Source organism: Sinohyriopsis cumingii, chromosome 2 (genome assembly GCF_028554795.1).
Source record: "Sinohyriopsis cumingii isolate HCF-2022 chromosome 2, ASM2855479v2, whole genome shotgun sequence".
Lineage (NCBI taxonomy): Eukaryota > Metazoa > Mollusca > Bivalvia > Unionida > Unionidae > Sinohyriopsis > Sinohyriopsis cumingii.
Window position 1 is genome coordinate 135806583 of NC_142962.1, and position 19109 is coordinate 135825691.

Genomic DNA, 19109 nt, shown 5'->3' on the forward strand with positions numbered 1-19109 from the left:
ACATGAAAATTATTGAGGATCACAAATAATCCTGGGTAATGTTTACAATTTTTGTAACTTCAACAAGAGTGACCTTATCTTGACAATCTGAACATTTATTGGAAAAATATGGCTTAAATGTTTACCTGAAGTTCTTAGATTTAATGCCTACTGCACATCTTTCTAAAAAATATCTTTTCTTTAATTTATCACCAAATTTCTCTGCGTTCCATACTTTTCTCAGGCTCTGGGTGATCTGTGTACTTTGTAAACATCATATGCTTAGCATACACTGCTTTCTTAAGTCCTCTGTTTATATAAGGTAATTGTTTTCTATATTTTATTGGAGCAAATTTGTCTATAACATAAGTTAATGTAGCCAAAGATGACAAATTCTCGGTCAATACTGGAAGACAGAACAGTAAATGAAGCATTTATAATTCTTGACAAAGTTATTCAAAATCTCTGAAACTTCTACAAGATGTTTTTATTCTGGTTGCAGAATGCCGGGTCTCTGAGCTGAGTAAAAATGCTATTGTGAAAACCACTAAATCCAGTAGACACATTAAAGGTATTCATTCATTGGCTTTGTTTATTTTAAAGTATGAGATCAACACAAGATGGATTACACCCATTCTTAAACTATGTAGGTTCTATATTTAAGCATGTAAGATAAAAAATATCATATATATCACAGAGGCACAGGATGGATCCTGCATATCAAGGTCACAAATGATAATAAGGTTTTAAAATTTTACCAGACTTTTGTCAAGCACTTTCAATATTTGTTTTCCAAAATAGAGCTTTTCATTCATTTACTAAAGGGGGCCTTTACCCACTATCGATTAACCATGTAGTCTTATTTAGATAAAACTCATAAGTAATCTGCTCCAGATACTTGGATTCTAGTTCTTTCATCCTGCATACAGGAATATTTTAAAAATGAATGATGTAATCCCACCACTACTGGCAGTGTGATCCTGTCTCTCAGGTTTGTACCCATCAACATGAAACAGACTGCCATTGAAAAAAGAATCAAGTTTGCTTTCCGACATAAACAAGGAAATCAACAATTATATAAATTAGAACTTCATAAATTTCTGTAAACATGTATCATATGCTATATATGGGCAATAGTAAAGTTTTCAGGTTGTTTCTTCTGGGTATCAGAAAGACTAAAGTAAATATCTTCCTTGGTTGGGACTGCATCTGGAAGCATGGTATGCTGTATCAGTAGGTTGTTGTTGTTGTGGGGTTTAACGCCATTTTGCAGCACATGATAGGCTATACATGGCGGCCAGTATTAATGGTGGAGGAAGAACCAGAGAAAACACCGGAAAGAACCACCAACCCACGAGAAGCTACTGGCAAGCTTTCTCACATACCCACATTGGCTGAATCTTAGACTCGAACCGCCACAGACAGAAGTGAGATGGCAGTGATCCGTAACGAAGAGCGCTTTAGACCACTCGGCCACTCGGGGCCCCCTGTATCAGTAGGGGGAGACTACTTGTGTTGGTATTGTTGCAAACAACAACTAAGTCACTGTCCTCCTCAAAAGAGGAATCTGTAAGAACTGGCAGTATATTGGCACAGGTAGAAGGACAGAAGAGACATTCATCAGATTTGCTAAGTCAGTTGTATTTTGAAATTGTCATTTCAGTGCATTTATGATAAGTCCTGCAAACACAGAAATCACATTGCGACCCTTGTTGGCTTGATTTGACAGATTTACTGCAGGCAGACTGGGCCAGGATTTGTAGAGACATTACTTCTGAGCAAGAGGTATAGTAAATTGTAGTACTCATGGTTATTTTTTGCATAAGACTTCTGGTATGACCAATTGTGAGTGCACCCTGTTGGGAGCCATATTGTTCTATGTTTCAGCTGTTTCAGCTGGTAGAATACTTCCAGAGGGAAATCTGGCTTATTCACTGTCCAGTTAAACAGTACAAAATGTATTGTTGGGAAATCTGGCTTATTTAATGTCCAGTTAAACAGTATAAAATGTATTGTTGGGAAATCTGGCTTATTTAATGTCCAGTTAAACAGTACAAAATGTATTGTTGGGAAATCTGGCTTATTTAATGTCCAGTTAAACAGTATAAAATGTATTGTTGGGAAATCTGGTTTATTCACTGTCCAGTTAAACAGTATAAAATGTATTGTTGGGAAATCTGGCTTATTTAATGTCCAGTTAAACAGTATAAAATGTATTGTTGGGAAATCTGGCTTATTTAATGTCCAGTTAAACAGTATAAAATGTATTGTTGGGAAATATGGCTTATTCACTGTCCAGTTAAACAGTATAAAATGTATTGTTGGGAAATCTGGCTTATTTAATGTCCAGTTAAACAGTATAAAATGTATTGTTGGGAAATCTGGCTTATTCAATATCCAGTTAAAGAGTATAAAATGTATTGTTGGTGGATCACAAAAAAAATTCTAGCATTTGGAATATATGTTGAAGAGTTTCAGATAAAAATTAAGGTAAAAATCAGTTAAATGTAGAGCAATAAATATATAAAATACTGATAAAAATGCGACAAATATATAAATGGTGACAAGAATCGATTATCTATGCAATCCATATAACTTTGCTTTGTATGCAAGAACTGTTTTAATCTGAGTTCTGCAATGAAACAGATGTAGACTTACATAGCTAGATGAGAAGATAAAACATTATTTAGAATGCAGTAGCCAGTCTCAAAACTATCCCTGGTTCCAGCCGTCACTGTGAATTTGTAGCCCCAGTGAGTGTCAGAGTAACCACTTTCACAAAGAAATTGGTAGAACAACGTGTCCCCTGAAAATGTTACAAACATTTGTAAACTTTGCATCTTGAGAGTCTTAAAGTACAAATTTCTCTATTTTATGAACTACTGAGCAATTAGAGCTAATCTGAACAGATATTGATCATGTCCTAGTATATTCAATTCAGTTAAAAATACATGTCTAAGCAAGTAGATAGAAATTGAATGATATATATATATATATATATATATATATATATATATATATATATATATATATATATATATATATTTGTATAGGTTGAGCTTTAGTCAGGTATAATAATGCAAAACATTTTCTGAAGAACAAAGAGAGGCAACTGGCAAATAAAATTAACCTCTTATTAACTGCCAATCAATTACTAATTATCACTGATCCCAGTAAATTAAGGACCAATAATAATGCTGGATAGATGTGAATCGTTACATAAATACTGCAAAACAGAAATCCTGTCAAAACAGTTCTGATGCATAGGTGACAGTCACTATATAAGATGTACCAAAAAGTCATATAGTCCTAACTTATTTGTTTTTCATCAGGCTTTCATGGAATTTTCAGCACATTCTTCAGGTTCATATCTGACATTATCATCCAAATAATATTCTTAGAGTTTAAATTAATATAGGTTATGCTTACAAGTAGTGAAATATGTCTCAGCTGGCAATAGGCTCATTTCTCAAAATCTGGTATAATTTTTGTACAATACTACTGCTGTCTCAAATGATATGCAAGATACCTAAGCATTAACTTATGATGATTTACACAAGTTCATTCAATGACATTTTGCACAATGATTTACACAAGGTCGTTCATTCCATGAAATATTTGCATAATGACTTAAATAAGGTCATTCATTCAATGACATATGCTGCATAATGATTTAGGTAAGTTCATTCAATGACATATTTTGCATAATGACTTACACAAGGTCATTCAATCAACGAAATATTTTGCATAATGACTTAAATAAGGTCATTCATTCAATGACATATGCTGCATAATGATTTAGGTAAGTTCATTCAATGACATATTTTGCATAATGACTTAAACAAGGTCATTCATTCAATGACATATGCTGCATAATGATTTAGGTAAGTTCATTCAATGACATATTTTGCATAATGACTTAAACAAGGTCATTCATTCAATGACATTTTGCATAATGACTTAAATAAGGTCATTCATTCAATGACATGCTGCATAATGATTTAGGTAAGTTCATTCAAAGACTTTACATAATGAGAAAATGATGACAACCACTCAAATACATGATTTTGCAAAATCTCAATTTGAGGTAAACGTTTTGAGAAATTTAATGATAATGGTTCCAGATCTTATTGCAAAGATTTATTTTTATTACATAAAGTGAGGACTCTTTTTGAGAAAGGTATTTTCCAGAAAAGAGAATTTACTGGTACCCCAACTCCAAGATAATTAAAAGGGCAAAATTTAAAAGTACCCATTAGCCAAAAAAAGGAGCCATTCAAAAATACCTTTCAATTTTCAGGTGCGCTTGTTTGCAATAACATTGCACATCATATTAAATCAGCTCCAATCATCTCTTCCTTTCACAATAGGTATATATTAGATTAATGAAATTTTAAAAAGTAGTGTACTTATAAAAGTACATGACACATCAACCACCTCTTACAAGGTTACATCTTAAGCAAGAAAAACACAATAGTACCTGGAATCTGAAAACTATTCCAGTGCCCCCTAGAGGATCCACTCAAAACATGACGATCTTGTTGGAGATCTGGAGATGTACCAAATATCAACTCATCCTCATCAACTCTTGTGGAGCATCTGAATCAAGAGATGGGAAATATTATGTATAAGACTATCCAACTACCTACCCATCACCACAAACCCCTTATGCATGCATATATACATATATTCTGCTCCAGCATACTTAAAAAATCAGGGATATATTTTTTTATAAAATCCATGGTTGTCTCTGGGCAACAAGCTTTGAAAATCTAGTTGCCCAGCAGAGTTTTCTATTTACCCAGTAAATTACTGCTGTTGCCCCCATGACTGCCATAATCAAAATCAAAACAATGACCATAAAACTGTCTTGTGGTGACTATGTTCAATAAAACAACATGGAGTTGTCACTTGACATGTGCTAGGGACAAAATAGTTTATGCTGGCATTTTAAAGTGCTACCTTTTGGATTTGGCCAGTGCAAACATATTGATGGATTCAGCTATGACAGTTTATGAGCTATGATGATTTAATTTATTTGCGTCTGTTTACAATGAACACACTTGCTCTCGTGCTGAAAGGGAGACAACACCAATTTTCCTGCTGCATGACGCTGTGATCTTCAGTTTACCGACTCTGAAAAACTTGTATCCATAAATATTAAAATCCGTTAGACATATTTGTGTAGGCCGATGGAAATCATGTTTCTCATATACCAAGATTTCAGTCTCCTTTTTTTTGTCTTGCATGATGCTTCTGGACCCTATCACCTGTGAATTACAGAAGAACAGCTACACTTTCATGAGAAACAAGAACACAATTAAAATCAGTAAATCAGTACATACATTTTCAAAGTGGCAATTTCAAATTAAATGAAAGACTGCCATGGCAACTGTAATGCTATCTTCCCAAAACCTCTTGATGGCAATAATTTTTTCATAAAAAATATATATTCTGAACATGATGATCACCATTCTTGCATAACTGTGCAACCTACTTGCTATCAAATGTAACGGTCAAGAACGATGCTCCTGGTAGCTGAATCTTCTGCAGTGAGTGACCTTCAACCTTGTAGTCATGAGTGGACTCGTGAGTTACAGCCGACAATGTGACTTCCTCCATAAACTGGCAGGCTGTTCGAGCAATGGTAATTAGGCTTTCTGTATCACAGTGCTTAATTGTGTTATGTACTACCTGAAATGGAAAGAACAGGTTAAGGTCATAACCTTTTTGAGGAACATGTATCATTAGCATAACTGAAGGACTAAAGAATCCTTCACTAACAAATTGCACTTTAATCAGATAATACAAACTGCAAAGTGGTGCCTGGATATTACTGTAGCCACTGTGCACTTGCTTGACACATCTGTTGTCTTGGGTTCAGTTCATGGTACTGGTATGTGCAGAAGTGTCTACCCATCATAGATCTGTGGTATCTCTGTAAGTTTTTCAATTTCATTCACATGATTAAGCTCTACATCTGAACCATCAAAAATAACTTTAATAAATTGTAGAGCCAGGTACCAAGGAAAATTCTGTACCACTGTATACTGCTGTATTTCTGAGCTTACAGCATTATGTACCACTGTATCCTGCAATTATATTAGGTACCAACAATTTAACAGGAGGCAGAGACTTTTTGTAAAATTTCTGTCTGTTAATAGCTGGAAAAAATATGCTCTGATTTATAGTATAAATGTATAACTTATCATCCAAAACCAATAACTTCAGTGGGATGATTAAGCTTCCACTATAGCTGACATCTTATAAGGTCACTGTTCTGACTTTAAAAAGCCTGTTGATAAAAACAGGAAGTATTAACAATGAAGCCTACAATTTACAAGCTACAATATTTATACAATAGCCAGGGAAACTTTGTTGTTGTTGTTGTGGGGTTTAACGCCATTTTTCAGCACGATAGGCTATACATGGCGGCCAGTATTAATGGTGGAGGAAGAACCCGGAAACCCCGGAAAGAACCACCGACCCACGAGAAGCTACTGGCAAGCTTTCTCACATGCCCACATTGGCTGAATCTTAGACTCGAACCGCCGCAGACAGAGGTGAGATGGCAGTGATCCGTAACGAAGAGCGCTTTAGACCACTCGGCCACTCGGGGCCCCCTCCAGGGAAACTTTGAGTATGATGCCAATACCCAGGGCAAGATAATTATCACTAAACATAAAAGACACTCAACAAAAAAGAAAATATTGTGAGACGCAAGTGGTTTCACTACTGAGCAAATCACTGTGTAAGTCTGGCTTTGAAGTCCATGTTTAATCTATTTCCAAAGGGTTCCATAATGTGCAAATACTACGAATAATTTTCTCAAATCATCTAATGACCAAACATCTTGAAACTCAAATTTCACACTTCCATTTTTCTTGTTTCACATTTGCATGACTCACAAATAAAGCTTTCCAAGCTGAATATCATAACTTCATGCCATGCTAAATAAAACATGACCAAAACAACCAATACAAAGAATTATTCCCATCTCAAACTGCTAAAACATCCAGAAAATTCCCTATGTTACAAAATTAAAGCAGGTCCATTTTTTAAACTAATCCATGCTGTCATTCAGTATCGTGAATACGGTACATTATGACGTCTGTTCCTAGAAATTAATTCATTACTTGGTTTGAGAAATATTTTCGTAACACCAATTCCCCAAAACAAAACAAATAATAACTAAAATCTTACAAAGATATTAATGGATATATAAATACAAATTGCGCATACCCTAGTTTTATCACAATATTTAGCGGGCTTGATATTTTAAATAAAATTCAAACAGCAAACAACTGCTGTCCTGAAAATCTTAAGATGATTTGCAATCCTACAATGGAATACATGTACTTAACTCATTAACAAAAGCTAGCAAGTAACTAAAATTTTTTTCTTCTTCTAAAATCTTAAATTTTTCCAAAAGTTGGATTTGGCCTGAATATCTTTCACAACATCCCATTTGACCACCATGCTGGCATACATAACATCTGTCAAACATGTGATTAAAGGATCTTAAATATATTTGTAATATTCAAAATTAGTTTGTGACAAATACAACTGTTTATAAAGAAAAAATAAACAATTTTTAGATTTATTTTGTCATAAAAAAATGAAAACATCCTAGTATGCTGGTACTACCATGGCTTGATCAAGTTGTTGGAATATTTTGTACCATTTATTTAAAAAAATAATCAGTAATAAAGAGTGAAAAGAATGCTGTAACCTAAGAGACTAAAACTTTGTTCTCCTTGCTGTACACAATGACCTATAATTGGGTCAAACCAGATCATTTCTTCGAGCTTACTGAATGTATGTACCAGACAGTCTAATGCACTTAACATGTGTACACACTAATAATAAAGCTGCTAAAATAAAAATAGTAATAATAAAAATATTTAATCTCCATAATGCTACATTTATTTAAAAAAATCCTGATGTTCCACACAAAAATCTTATTGTCTGTCACCATGAAAGAAATCTAATGTTGCAATATACTGATGTTACTTAGCTTGAGTTATAAAAATCTGCATGTCACTTTACCTTTTGAAAATTTTCTCTACTATCTGTCTTATTCAGGAGATCTAAAACACATGGAATCTGCTGCACTTCTTTGCATCCAAGAAGATTTGAATTGATCACATGACCAGTTTCTGGCCAGTGAGCAAGTAGGCTGGTCAGCACTTGTCTGGCATACAGTACTGACATAGCCATGTTCACTTTACAGAGATATTCACGGGTACCAGTCTTTCCATGTTTTTCCAGTTCTTTTTTCAGCAGTTCCGCACTTTTGCTGCGGCGTTGTTTAATGATTTCATCCTGAACATTATTGTCAGGATTTTGTATCAATCTCTGCGTGTCCACTGCTGTCTCCTCTGTTGCCTTTTCCACCCATCTGAAAGTAAAGATAAATTTTCTGCCAATACAACTTAAGTAAAACAAGCACTAAGTGTATGTCAATCCAGCTGAAGGCCACATGTTTTTATAGTTGCATCTTTAAAGACAGAACAGTGGATAATGAAGGAATGAAACATTGGCATTATTTCACTGAATTATATGTAAATGTCCAGTGTTAAATGCACTGAAATTATGATGTTTTGAGTCTGCCCAAATTCATCATGCATATTTCCAATTTGTTACAAATTTTTGAGTAAAATGTTTCCTCAGCAATACTTCCTTGTATATTATACATTGAGAAAACACAAATCCAGCCCTTGCAAGTTAAAAAGGATGTCAATCATGTCTTTTAGCCAGCTATAGCTACAAAAGTACTAAAAATTCATCAGCTTGACAAAGTAGCAGTTAGAATAGAGTGGTCTCATCCTGGACTGTGGGATTAGTGCCAAATCCTGTCATTTGTTAATTATTGTATACACTCTCTTATAATTTTGAAAGCAACTGTAAACAACATATATCCTGATTAGCTGTAGCATAATGTGCCTGAAGATTAGGGTCGAAGTTGTTTATTCTACTGATTACTACTTACCTGCTATACAGACCCAGAGCTGTAGGCACATTATGTGATGCAGGTCTGGGTCTGTGCAGTTTGTAGTTGGACTTGTATTTTAAGCAAGTGTATAAAATACTGATGGAGTGGAAGTGCTCGTTCTTCCAAAGATGAAACTATGGGGAGGGCTTGGGTGGGAGTACCAGTAATATGACAAGGCAAGTGTTGTCAATGAAACATGTTACTCCAAAACTTGGTTTCTTCTTCAAATATCTCAACCAAAATACATTATGACATTGGTTCCCAACCTTTTTGAGGACCCCTTCTTAACATCAAATTTTTTTTGTGAATGCCCACATGCTTACAGCTGTATTTTTAACTGAGAAAATAACATAAAAGCAAAAAAAAATTCCCCAAACTATTATGAACTCAGTAACCACTGTAAATTACTTCACATTTTATTCATCACAACAAGTAAATAGTAGCAGATGTGTGAGACACATTATTTAGTTGGTCAGTCACAAATCCCTTGGATTAACCCAGTGGTCACAAAGGGTCTGTGGCCCACTGGATGGAACCAATGCATTAGGAGAATAGGTAAGAGATGGTGTCAGTCTCATTACACAGACAAAGTAGTTTTGTATCTTATGTGAAACAGAGTCAGGTTTAAGCACAGGTTGATGAATGGACATCGTCTTAAAAATAAAAAAATTTGCTCCAACAAATCCAGCAAAAGTATGGCATCATTATGAAGATGTCGAGTTCCTTGGGGAGGTACCATAAGGACGAATTAAGTTACTTGGAATGAAAGGTCTTTGAGATAGGATTGCCCTTCATTTTTTAAGGGGTAACAACAATCAAGGTCTCGATGATTGGCTCAACTGCTCTGGTGGCCTATGTGATTAGAGTGTCTGCCTAAGATGCCTGAGTTATTGTGTAGAAACAAAACTGGAAAGAGACAGAAAGATGAATGTCCTAACATAATTTATGTCAGGTGTATTTATAAGCATATAAACCATTCACTTGTATATAAAAAAGCCTGCTTATCATCCAGATTCAACAGTACCTGTCACAAGCTATTTAAGAGTCAATGCAAACATTTTAAGGGAATAGTTTCATCATGCATCTAACTGACCACATATACAATGGCTATAGAAACATAGAAAAACGATTAATCACATACACAATGGCTATAAAAACATGGAAAAACGATTGACCACATAAAGAATGGCTCAAAAACAGAAAATGATTGACCATATAAACAATGGCTAAAACCACATAAACCATTGGTAAAAAAAACAATGAAAAATTATCCCTCAGTGAAATTATGCAAGTGGATTGGGGAATAGGCTTAAAACCATTGTGTAAACATTGAGCATTAGAATAAAAATAAATAATAAATCATTCTTTACTGCATTTCCATGATACCTATCTTTTTCAGAATGACCCAATATATAGTGTGACCCCGCTATAACACAGCAGTTGGAAGCCATAGAACCCAACAGTATTATAGACCAAACCATGATATAAGCAACCATGTCAGTTATCTGAAGAAAGTGATGCATGTACCCCCCAAAATTTTGCGTGTGTGTGTGTGCTGGATTTAGCTAATAAATGCAGGCGCAAAAATACGTGCTTCATTGGCACAGTTACCATCTTAAATTGATGCATATTAAATGAGAAATACACATGTAGTGAAAACAGAAGGCATATATAATATTTTACTTTATTCACAGAACCACGCATTAGTACATATACATGTATACTTTTATATATATGTCTAACGTAGAAGCATGAATAGAGCATTAAGACCGTGTACTCACCCACAAATCTCATCATGTACATTGAATCCATAATACAAGCAATTCGATATAAAATATGCTCACACAGAGATTTAAAATATTCAATAATTTTGTCAAAGGTCATATAAGTCTGAATTGAGAGGAAACAATGGCACAATTCAGGTAATGAATGATGGAACACACTTTCTTTTCAGTACGTCCCAAGTCAGTAAAAGTTAGTCTGTGTTTAAAGCCACCATTGGTAGCATTTGTAATCATAAACTTTTTCTACAAAAAAAGAAACTTTCACGGCACAGTAAACATGTTCCACTCACGTTGGAAAATGAAGCAATCCATCAGATTCCATTGCTTTTATTTAAGTTTGGTACTGACTTCCTTTGAAGAAAGGTTTTATTTTTATTGTTGAAGAACATAGTTGGCTTTCTTTGATGAAGGGCTCAAGCGTTATTGAAGTCACCGCTAAAGATGAGCTTTGGAGAACCAAACAAACGCCCATTCTTATTGTGGTGGCAACATCAAATAATTGCATTGCGTGATTGAGACTAATTTTTTCCCATTTGCATAGTATGTTTTCATAACAATCGATGCTTCAAAGGTAATGTTTTCTTTGAAATTTCAGCAAACTATTTTATCTGGGTACATTTTTAAAAAAGGAATTGGCCATAGTTTGATCTCTTGTAATTACCGTTCCTTCCTTGTTTTGTTTTTTTCTTAACATTTTAGGTAGGGGAGTGATGCTGGTGTTCTGGTCTGATGACAGGGATTACTACAGAAAATGAGAGTGTTCTGTAGGATTTAATTCTGATGTGAAATGAAGATGAATGTTACTTCCCATCCACATACAAATGTCAGTCTGTGTAAATGTATTAATTACTAGCGAGCGGATGAAAATCCAATGAAAGATAGATTATGAGATAATGCCTCATCCGGCTGATCTCTGCTGCCAGAAATGACAACAACAAAAAAAAGCAATTATCTCACAGCATACAGTACTCATGCTAGATGTCAACATAAACAGATAATGATATAACGATGCACGGTTAAGATGATTTGTCAATATGGACAAAGAATTTGTAACAACAGATAAATTTCAGTGCATTTTATATCAAGTTTGTGGCTTCCTTTCATGGGGCCTCTGAATTTCTCCGCTCCAAATCAGTGGTTGTATATACAAATTTAAATCTTTCCCTTAATAATGATAGATAATAACAATATGATAATAAACAAAATGATAATAAATTTTTTACGTTTATTTTTTTTTTAACTTTTAAGAAAAATTTATTTTCTTCATGCTTTATAGAGACTTTCAATTTAGACTGTGATATGCCTTACCTATCTTGCTGTGTGAGATCAGGATGGTAGTGGATCCCAGTATCAATGACTCTGTCAGATACCACAGTTGCCAGGATAGCTTCAGGATTTCGGGACTGGAGAATTGTCTCCCTTTAACAATAAAACACATCCAATGAAGCTAAACAATAAGAAGTTTAGAAAGACATCGACAATATTTTTTGTTGACTTCATTAGAAAGAACCAGATATAAAAGAAAAGAAAATGTGTTATACAGAATTTGATGTGCCACATGTAATTAGTTTTAATAATACAGCTTTCTATTTTTATATGCAAGACAGGAAACCAGACCATATCAAAGAATGAACTAGATATTTAGTGAATATTAAACACATGTTTTAGTTTAATACAGCAGCTGATGTAGAAGATGTATGACTTTCAACAAGTGACCAAGACTGTTCAACTGACTGACATCTAGCTATAAAAGTCAAATACAAAAGCAGGTGCCCAATAAACTGGGGTTGGTATCATGCTTTCTGACACTTAAAGATTTTATTACCCATCTTCGATGGAAGATATTGGTTTTATATTTGCAAACCTAAATGCCTTAATATCAGGATGCTTTCTGTCCAATTTAGTTTTTTGCTGTTGTGGGAAAATCTGTATCAGTATCATTTATACAAATTTAAATCTTCCCTGAATATTTATTGTAAAATTTGGTCAGATTCTGTTCAGCAGCTTCTAAAAAGAAGTTGTTTAAAGGTATTTCTATTTTTAGTGGCAATTTTTTTATAGAGACTGGCATCATTTCAAAAGGCCTATATGCCAGCATACTTCCTTTCAAAACCGTTTTGAATAGCTGTTTGTGAGAAGAAGTCTTTTATAGGTTTTCATATATTAATAATAATATCTGATACCTTACTAGCATCATCAACAGGTCTTTATGCCTTGAGTACTGGCAGCCACATGTGGCGATGGTATGGCATCGTGTGTAGAAATCTGAAGGGCCTTCATGCTAAATGCTCTATGCAAAATTTAGTTAACATGTGCCAAGTGGTTCTTCAGAAGATGTGCAAAAGGTTTTTCTATCTTTAGTAAATATGGCCATATTTGAAGGCACACATCCATCATTTGCACAAATTCAAAGGGCCTGGGTAAATGCTATATGCCCCATCCATAAGCAGAAGGCAGACAATATTTTTTATGAATTGCCTTTTGTATATTTTTTGGCTCTATTGGGTAAAACCTAAGAACACCTATAGGTACAACAGAAGCATGTTATATATTTAAGGTTTTCAACACTGATGAATTCCAGACCCTCCACCAGACCTGTGTAAATATGGAATCTTGAATTTAAAAAAGTAATAAACAGAAGACTGTTAGTTAAACTATGTCTGACTGAATTCATGTTCATATGAAATATATGAATTTATATGAACTGTATAAAACACCTAAAATACTATAACATACTACTTCATTCAAGCAGGTTGTAGCATATGATATTATTCAACATGTTTTATAAATTTAATATCTAATAAACACAAGAATGAGATTTTATTCATCATATATTTGTAGTGATTTTGCATTACCAAGAGAAAATGCTGTTTGTTATAATAGGTGTTACATCACATTTTATGACACAACATCATGACAGTACTGCATGTAATTGTCAACCTTTATTATACAGCAAATGCATTAATGTTATGTGGCACTGCAACCTAATTAAAATGGAGAATTCTGACATAATGGAGAATGACAAACATGGATAAAAGTTCATGTTGTGGAGACCTTTTGAAATCCTGGTCCACTTATAGCCTGTCAGATAAAGCATTGTCTTTTGTGTTGGGTGACTTATCATTAGCAGCAATAAGTTTTCCAAATGTCATTTTTCACTTGCAACAGTATGAACACTGTAATTTGATTGGTAGAAAAAAAAAACTAAGCAGAACAAGACCTAGTATCAGTGGCAGGTCTACTTGTTTTTAACTAGTTCACAATTTTAGTCAAGTTGTCTTGCACTGTAATGATGTTTTTGTTCTTATTGTAACATAGATGTAAATACAGGTAAACCCTGCCTAATGTCAAGGGTGCATGCATCAAAAGTGAAAATATGTAGAGTGAAACACTAGATATTGTACTGTAAAAGTGAGTCACACATAACTTGTAGAAAAAAATCATTTCGAATTTATCTGATGATGTCAACACAAAACAATGTTGAGCAAATGGATGCAGAGTGTGGTGTATATGAAACAAATCTGAAATTGGCATTCTTGTAAGAATTCATTTGGATTACTTAAGCAGACTGCTGCACAAGATAACTACAGTGAATATGCTGATGTCTACATGTCGTGAATTAATATTTGCTCTGTATGAGTACACATACATTATGCTACTCATACATACCATTTTTCCATCAATTTCTTCACATCATCCTTTGGGCTAGAACCTGTTGCTCCTTCAAAGCTGCAAATAGAAAGTTGTCATAAGATAAAATGCAAAAAAAGAGAAGACGCCAAAGTTCTACTCAGTTAATTTAAAATCCAGGGAAAACTTCCCTCTAATTAATATAAAAAGATCCTAGTCAATGTTGTACAGATTTTCATTAAAATGACTGAATATCATTCTGTGATAAATTGATAAATCAGTCATTATGAAGAACATAACTCTGTTGGTAATAGAATGAGACAATATATACCCACAGGAAAAATCCAAATGCAAAAAACATCTTTCATAGCTATAAAAAGTATCAACTGTTTTTTTGTATTAAAAATTATCACAGGACAAAAAGTCTATCAAATACAGGGATTTTATAGAAATCACTAATATTAATCAAGTTGTATTTCATTATTTTAATGAAATCCAGTAAATTAATTATAAGTTACAATACTCCAAGAGTATCTTACTTATTTTAGGCACACAGCACAAACAATCAGCAAAGGTTATGCTGCTCTTTCTGGTAATTGTTGCATTTTAATTAAGTGACCGTTCCAGATGCGAATAAATCACACTTATTCACCAGTCATCTAATAAAAAAGCAAGGACAGTGTATTTAAAAAAACCTGTAACTATCATTTTAAGGCTGTCATCCAAAACACAAGTAACATTCTTCACTTGTCAGCTGATGTCCATGTAATATCAGAAAAATGTTAAAAGATTTTCTTAGGGCCTACAAAAGGTAACAATAACAGCTAATTTGCCAATTAGTGCAGTCATACAATCATAGGAGGACAAAAGTTGTAACTATTTAATAACATTTTTTTAATTTTCTGCTTCTTCATTAAAGCATAACTATGAAGTTTGGTTACTTTGTTCCATTGTTTTGCTCCAGAGTACAACAGATCTTCACAGTCTTAGGCTATTTAAAGAACCACAATGCTGAGTTCCCCATATATTCTTTTTCTAAATTTCTTTTTGAATCAAGTACATTAGTTACATTAGTTCATTGAAATTTTTTCCCCCAGCATATTACAAGCAATTCAATCATCACAAATCCTTCCAACCATTGCAAAAAGGATTATGACAAATCATTTTGGTCATCATTGGGGAAAAAAAGAAAACTTATGATAGAAAAACAGAAAAAGAAGATTATAAAATAAGTTGTCCCCTATGTTATTGTACATTTATTTTAAATGCAAACAAGTTTAATCATTAAACCTTTTCTTGACAGATTTATGAAGGAAAAATAAGAACAGCAAATATCAAGCAGGCCATGGTAAATTATGAATTAATGTTGGGAGATAAGGGGTCACATTTAATGGGCCAAAAGGACCCCCATTTTGATCAACCAAAGTTTTGTTTTTATCTCAAGAGTTATTGTTGATAATTTTGACTAGAGATAAAGAATTGATGCATTTATTTTCTTGAAGAGGCTTGTATAATATAAAATAAAATATGGCAAAATCATGCTTCTACATTTGAATGTACAGTATTTTCATAATTTATTCCAATATTGCCTTTTCTTCCTGATATATCAGTGACAATTCTGACTGTCAATGTAACATTAGTTGCATTAACATTTCCAAAGAATCACTCTCCATTTTATAAGCGGTTGTTGCATATCCTGTACACCATGATCTCAACTTTGTTCTAGCAATATGTCACTTCCACATACAGCCTTATAATATCTGCATCAACTTTTGAGAAGAGTTGTCCCCCTTGTTAAATGCAATTGACAATATTATTATTATTATTATTTAAATTTTTTGTTATAACAGCACTTTAAATATATTACTGGCTATATCATGGTGAGGAGCTATGTGCTTTTCCCAATGATGCAGTCATCCTGGGCTGGCCTGATCTGGTATCAAACCTGTGACCCTTCAATCATAAGCTACTATGGTCCCCACAATTAACAATAAAGAATGGAATATAAATTTATAGTAACAACAAATTTGGGATTTTCAGGTATGGAAGATTTAAAAGTAAGTTTAAACAGAAACCTCCACAACTGACCTTTAAGTATTTCAACCTAAAAATAAGTTCATCTTAATAACATCATGTACCAAAATAATAATTTAAACATTATTTGTACATAGGGACTCACAAGTACATGTGTACTGAGTTTCATGATGAATCATAGCATAATCTTTTCATCCATTTTCTGAAATATGACTTCCCACAAATGAACACAAAGATATTATAGGTAAAAATAAGGGGGAAAAAACACAGGGATACAAAGTTTTAGCAATTTTATTTAAGATACAGAGATGACTGGGGGTGAGTGGGTGTGTGGGCTTGTGTCAAGAAACTTCGCTAATATGCTTTGCAACAAAAGGAAAGTAACAGATTTAAATTGACAATTTTTTTATATAGATTACTTTCATTTTTGTACTACCAACCATGAATTTAAAGACTTGACAAATTTACCCTTCTTCTGTGGAGATTAAAAAACCTTTTCCCCAATAAACAAATTCAAGTAATGACAAAATAACCATTTTGCACAAAATACAAAAATAATACTCATAGGTAGGTAGGTAGGTAGGTAGTAGGTATAGGGTTTAACAGCACATTAGCGAATCTTGGCTATCTAGTATGGAGCAAATGATAGGTAGTAAAAATGGTAAACTTAAGGTAAAAAGTCACTACAATCTTTAGGAAGAAAACCCTTCCAAATAAAAATAAGCAGGTATTCCTATATGATGAACATTAAAGGGTAATGTGGTAAAATAAGATAAATTAATTCATAGTGTATTACAGTTCATCCATGCATCTGAACATTGTTTTCTGATATTAAGCTGTAAATCTAAGTGCTAAGTAATCTAAGTGCATGCAAAAAATAAGAATCATGTAGTTTTAAAAAACAATAAACAATGGTCCCTTGAAGGGGCTGACATTCAACTGTCAGAAAAGAATTTTCATGAATTTATGATAAGCTTATTATTTTTTAATTGCTGAGTGTTGAAACCAGCTCTGATATTCTTATGCCTAAGCAGCCATCTTGCGTGTAAGAATGGCACCATTTGAAAAATTAGGACAAACTAAAAAAAAAACTTTTGGTGAGAACCCGATGCAGACATGACCATCCATTCATAAGGAACAGTGATAACATGATTTTCATGATTGCTGTCAAGGTAGCCATATTTGATATAAGACTGGTACCATCCACAATAGGACCAACAGATATCATAAGAAGTCTGTTGGTGAAAACCTTAGGTCAATATGACCATCAGTTCTGGAGCAATAACCCAATTTTCAAAATCGCTACATTGGTGGCCATACTAGATGTCAGACTGGCACCATTTTCATTTAGGACCAATCAGGCATCATAAGATGACATTTAGTAAAAAGCAAATATCGATATGAATTTCCATTGAGGAGCAGCAAAAACAAGACATCATACAAAGTGAAAACTCAATGATGATATGATTTTCTGTTCCAGAGGAGTGACAAGGTTTTTAAGACTGCTGCCATGGTGGCCATATTGGATGTCAGACCATTTAGGACCAACTAGACATCATCAAAAGTATTTTAGTGAAAACACCTTGTTGATATGATGACCTGTTTAGCAGAAATAGCGATAGCAAGATGGCCACTGTGGACTGAATCTTGGCTGGGAAATACTGGATGTCCAAGTAACACCATTTTCCAAGTAGGTTAGTCGTAGCAATAACAAGCTTGTTTTTCTGAATGAATGGCTCACATACGACAGACAATGGATGGCCAGTGGATGATAGACAACAGCTCTCCTGGTCTAAGACCAGCACAGCTTATAAACCATGGTTCAACTCTACTTATTTATGTCAAATGCAAGAGCTTTTACTTCACACTCTCAAGAGCTCAGATGTCAGTAAGTTGAGGTCTCTGAGGTGAATGGAACAAGCAGGTACAATGAAACCTCTCAAGAACAAATTGAATTTTCAGATTTTAGAAAATTTCAGTTCACAGAAGTTCTCTACTTTCCCCCTAAAAATGAGATATGATCAGATTACCCCTCACATACCAAAAATGTTTTATGTTTTGTTTCAAACCATCAGGATTTGGTTGCAATGGTATGCATTTATTTGTTGGATTCTGTCTTACTCTACATAGCTTTAGACTCATTCAATACTGCTGTCTAGTCACATGCCCTGATTAAGTTTTAATTTTAGAACAAAGGGGCTTAGGTTCACCTAGTTAAAGATTAGACAAATTAAAGAAGGAAAACTTTGGAGCCAAAAATATACTCTGAGTTCAAGGAATTCAAATTTAATGAGATTTTGGTCTTGAGAGTTATAGGTGTATATTGATGTGCTATCCAGGCAATTTTACAAAAATCCTGAAAGTAATCCAGGCCATTTTTTAAAAAAATTATGAAAGTAATCCAGGCCATTTTACAAAAATTATGTAAGTAATCCAGGCTATTTTACAAAAATTATGAAAGTAATCCAGGCCATTTTACAAAAATTATGAAAGTAATTCAGGCCATTTAACAAAAATTATGAAAGTAATTATAGTGTAAGCCTTAATCTAAGTAGGTTTGAAATATCACTTGACAGTAAAAGTCATCAGATATTCCACACTGGATTAGAACTGACAGCTGGTTTATGTTATACATTCACTAGGGTTTATGTTCCATGGGAAAAATACTTTCAGGGCAGTCTTTAATT

At 33.8% G+C, this 19109-nt stretch overlaps 1 protein-coding gene across 2 annotated transcripts in view; it reads right to left on the bottom strand.

The window, feature by feature from the left end:
- LOC149805902 (zinc finger ZZ-type and EF-hand domain-containing protein 1-like) overlaps positions 1-19109 on the bottom strand; it is a 260238-nt gene that overhangs the window by 15630 nt on the left and 225499 nt on the right. For both annotated transcript variants that reach the window (XM_089950657.1, XM_089950656.1), the window contains exons 68-73: positions 14428-14487; positions 12067-12177; positions 8029-8380; positions 5477-5673; positions 4460-4578; positions 2638-2785 (exon numbers count right to left, since the gene is read on the bottom strand). In XM_089950657.1, the coding sequence (XP_089806783.1) occupies positions 2638-2785; positions 4460-4578; positions 5477-5673; positions 8029-8380; positions 12067-12177; positions 14428-14487 (987 nt within the window). The remainder of the gene's footprint in view (positions 1-2637; positions 2786-4459; positions 4579-5476; positions 5674-8028; positions 8381-12066; positions 12178-14427; positions 14488-19109) is intronic.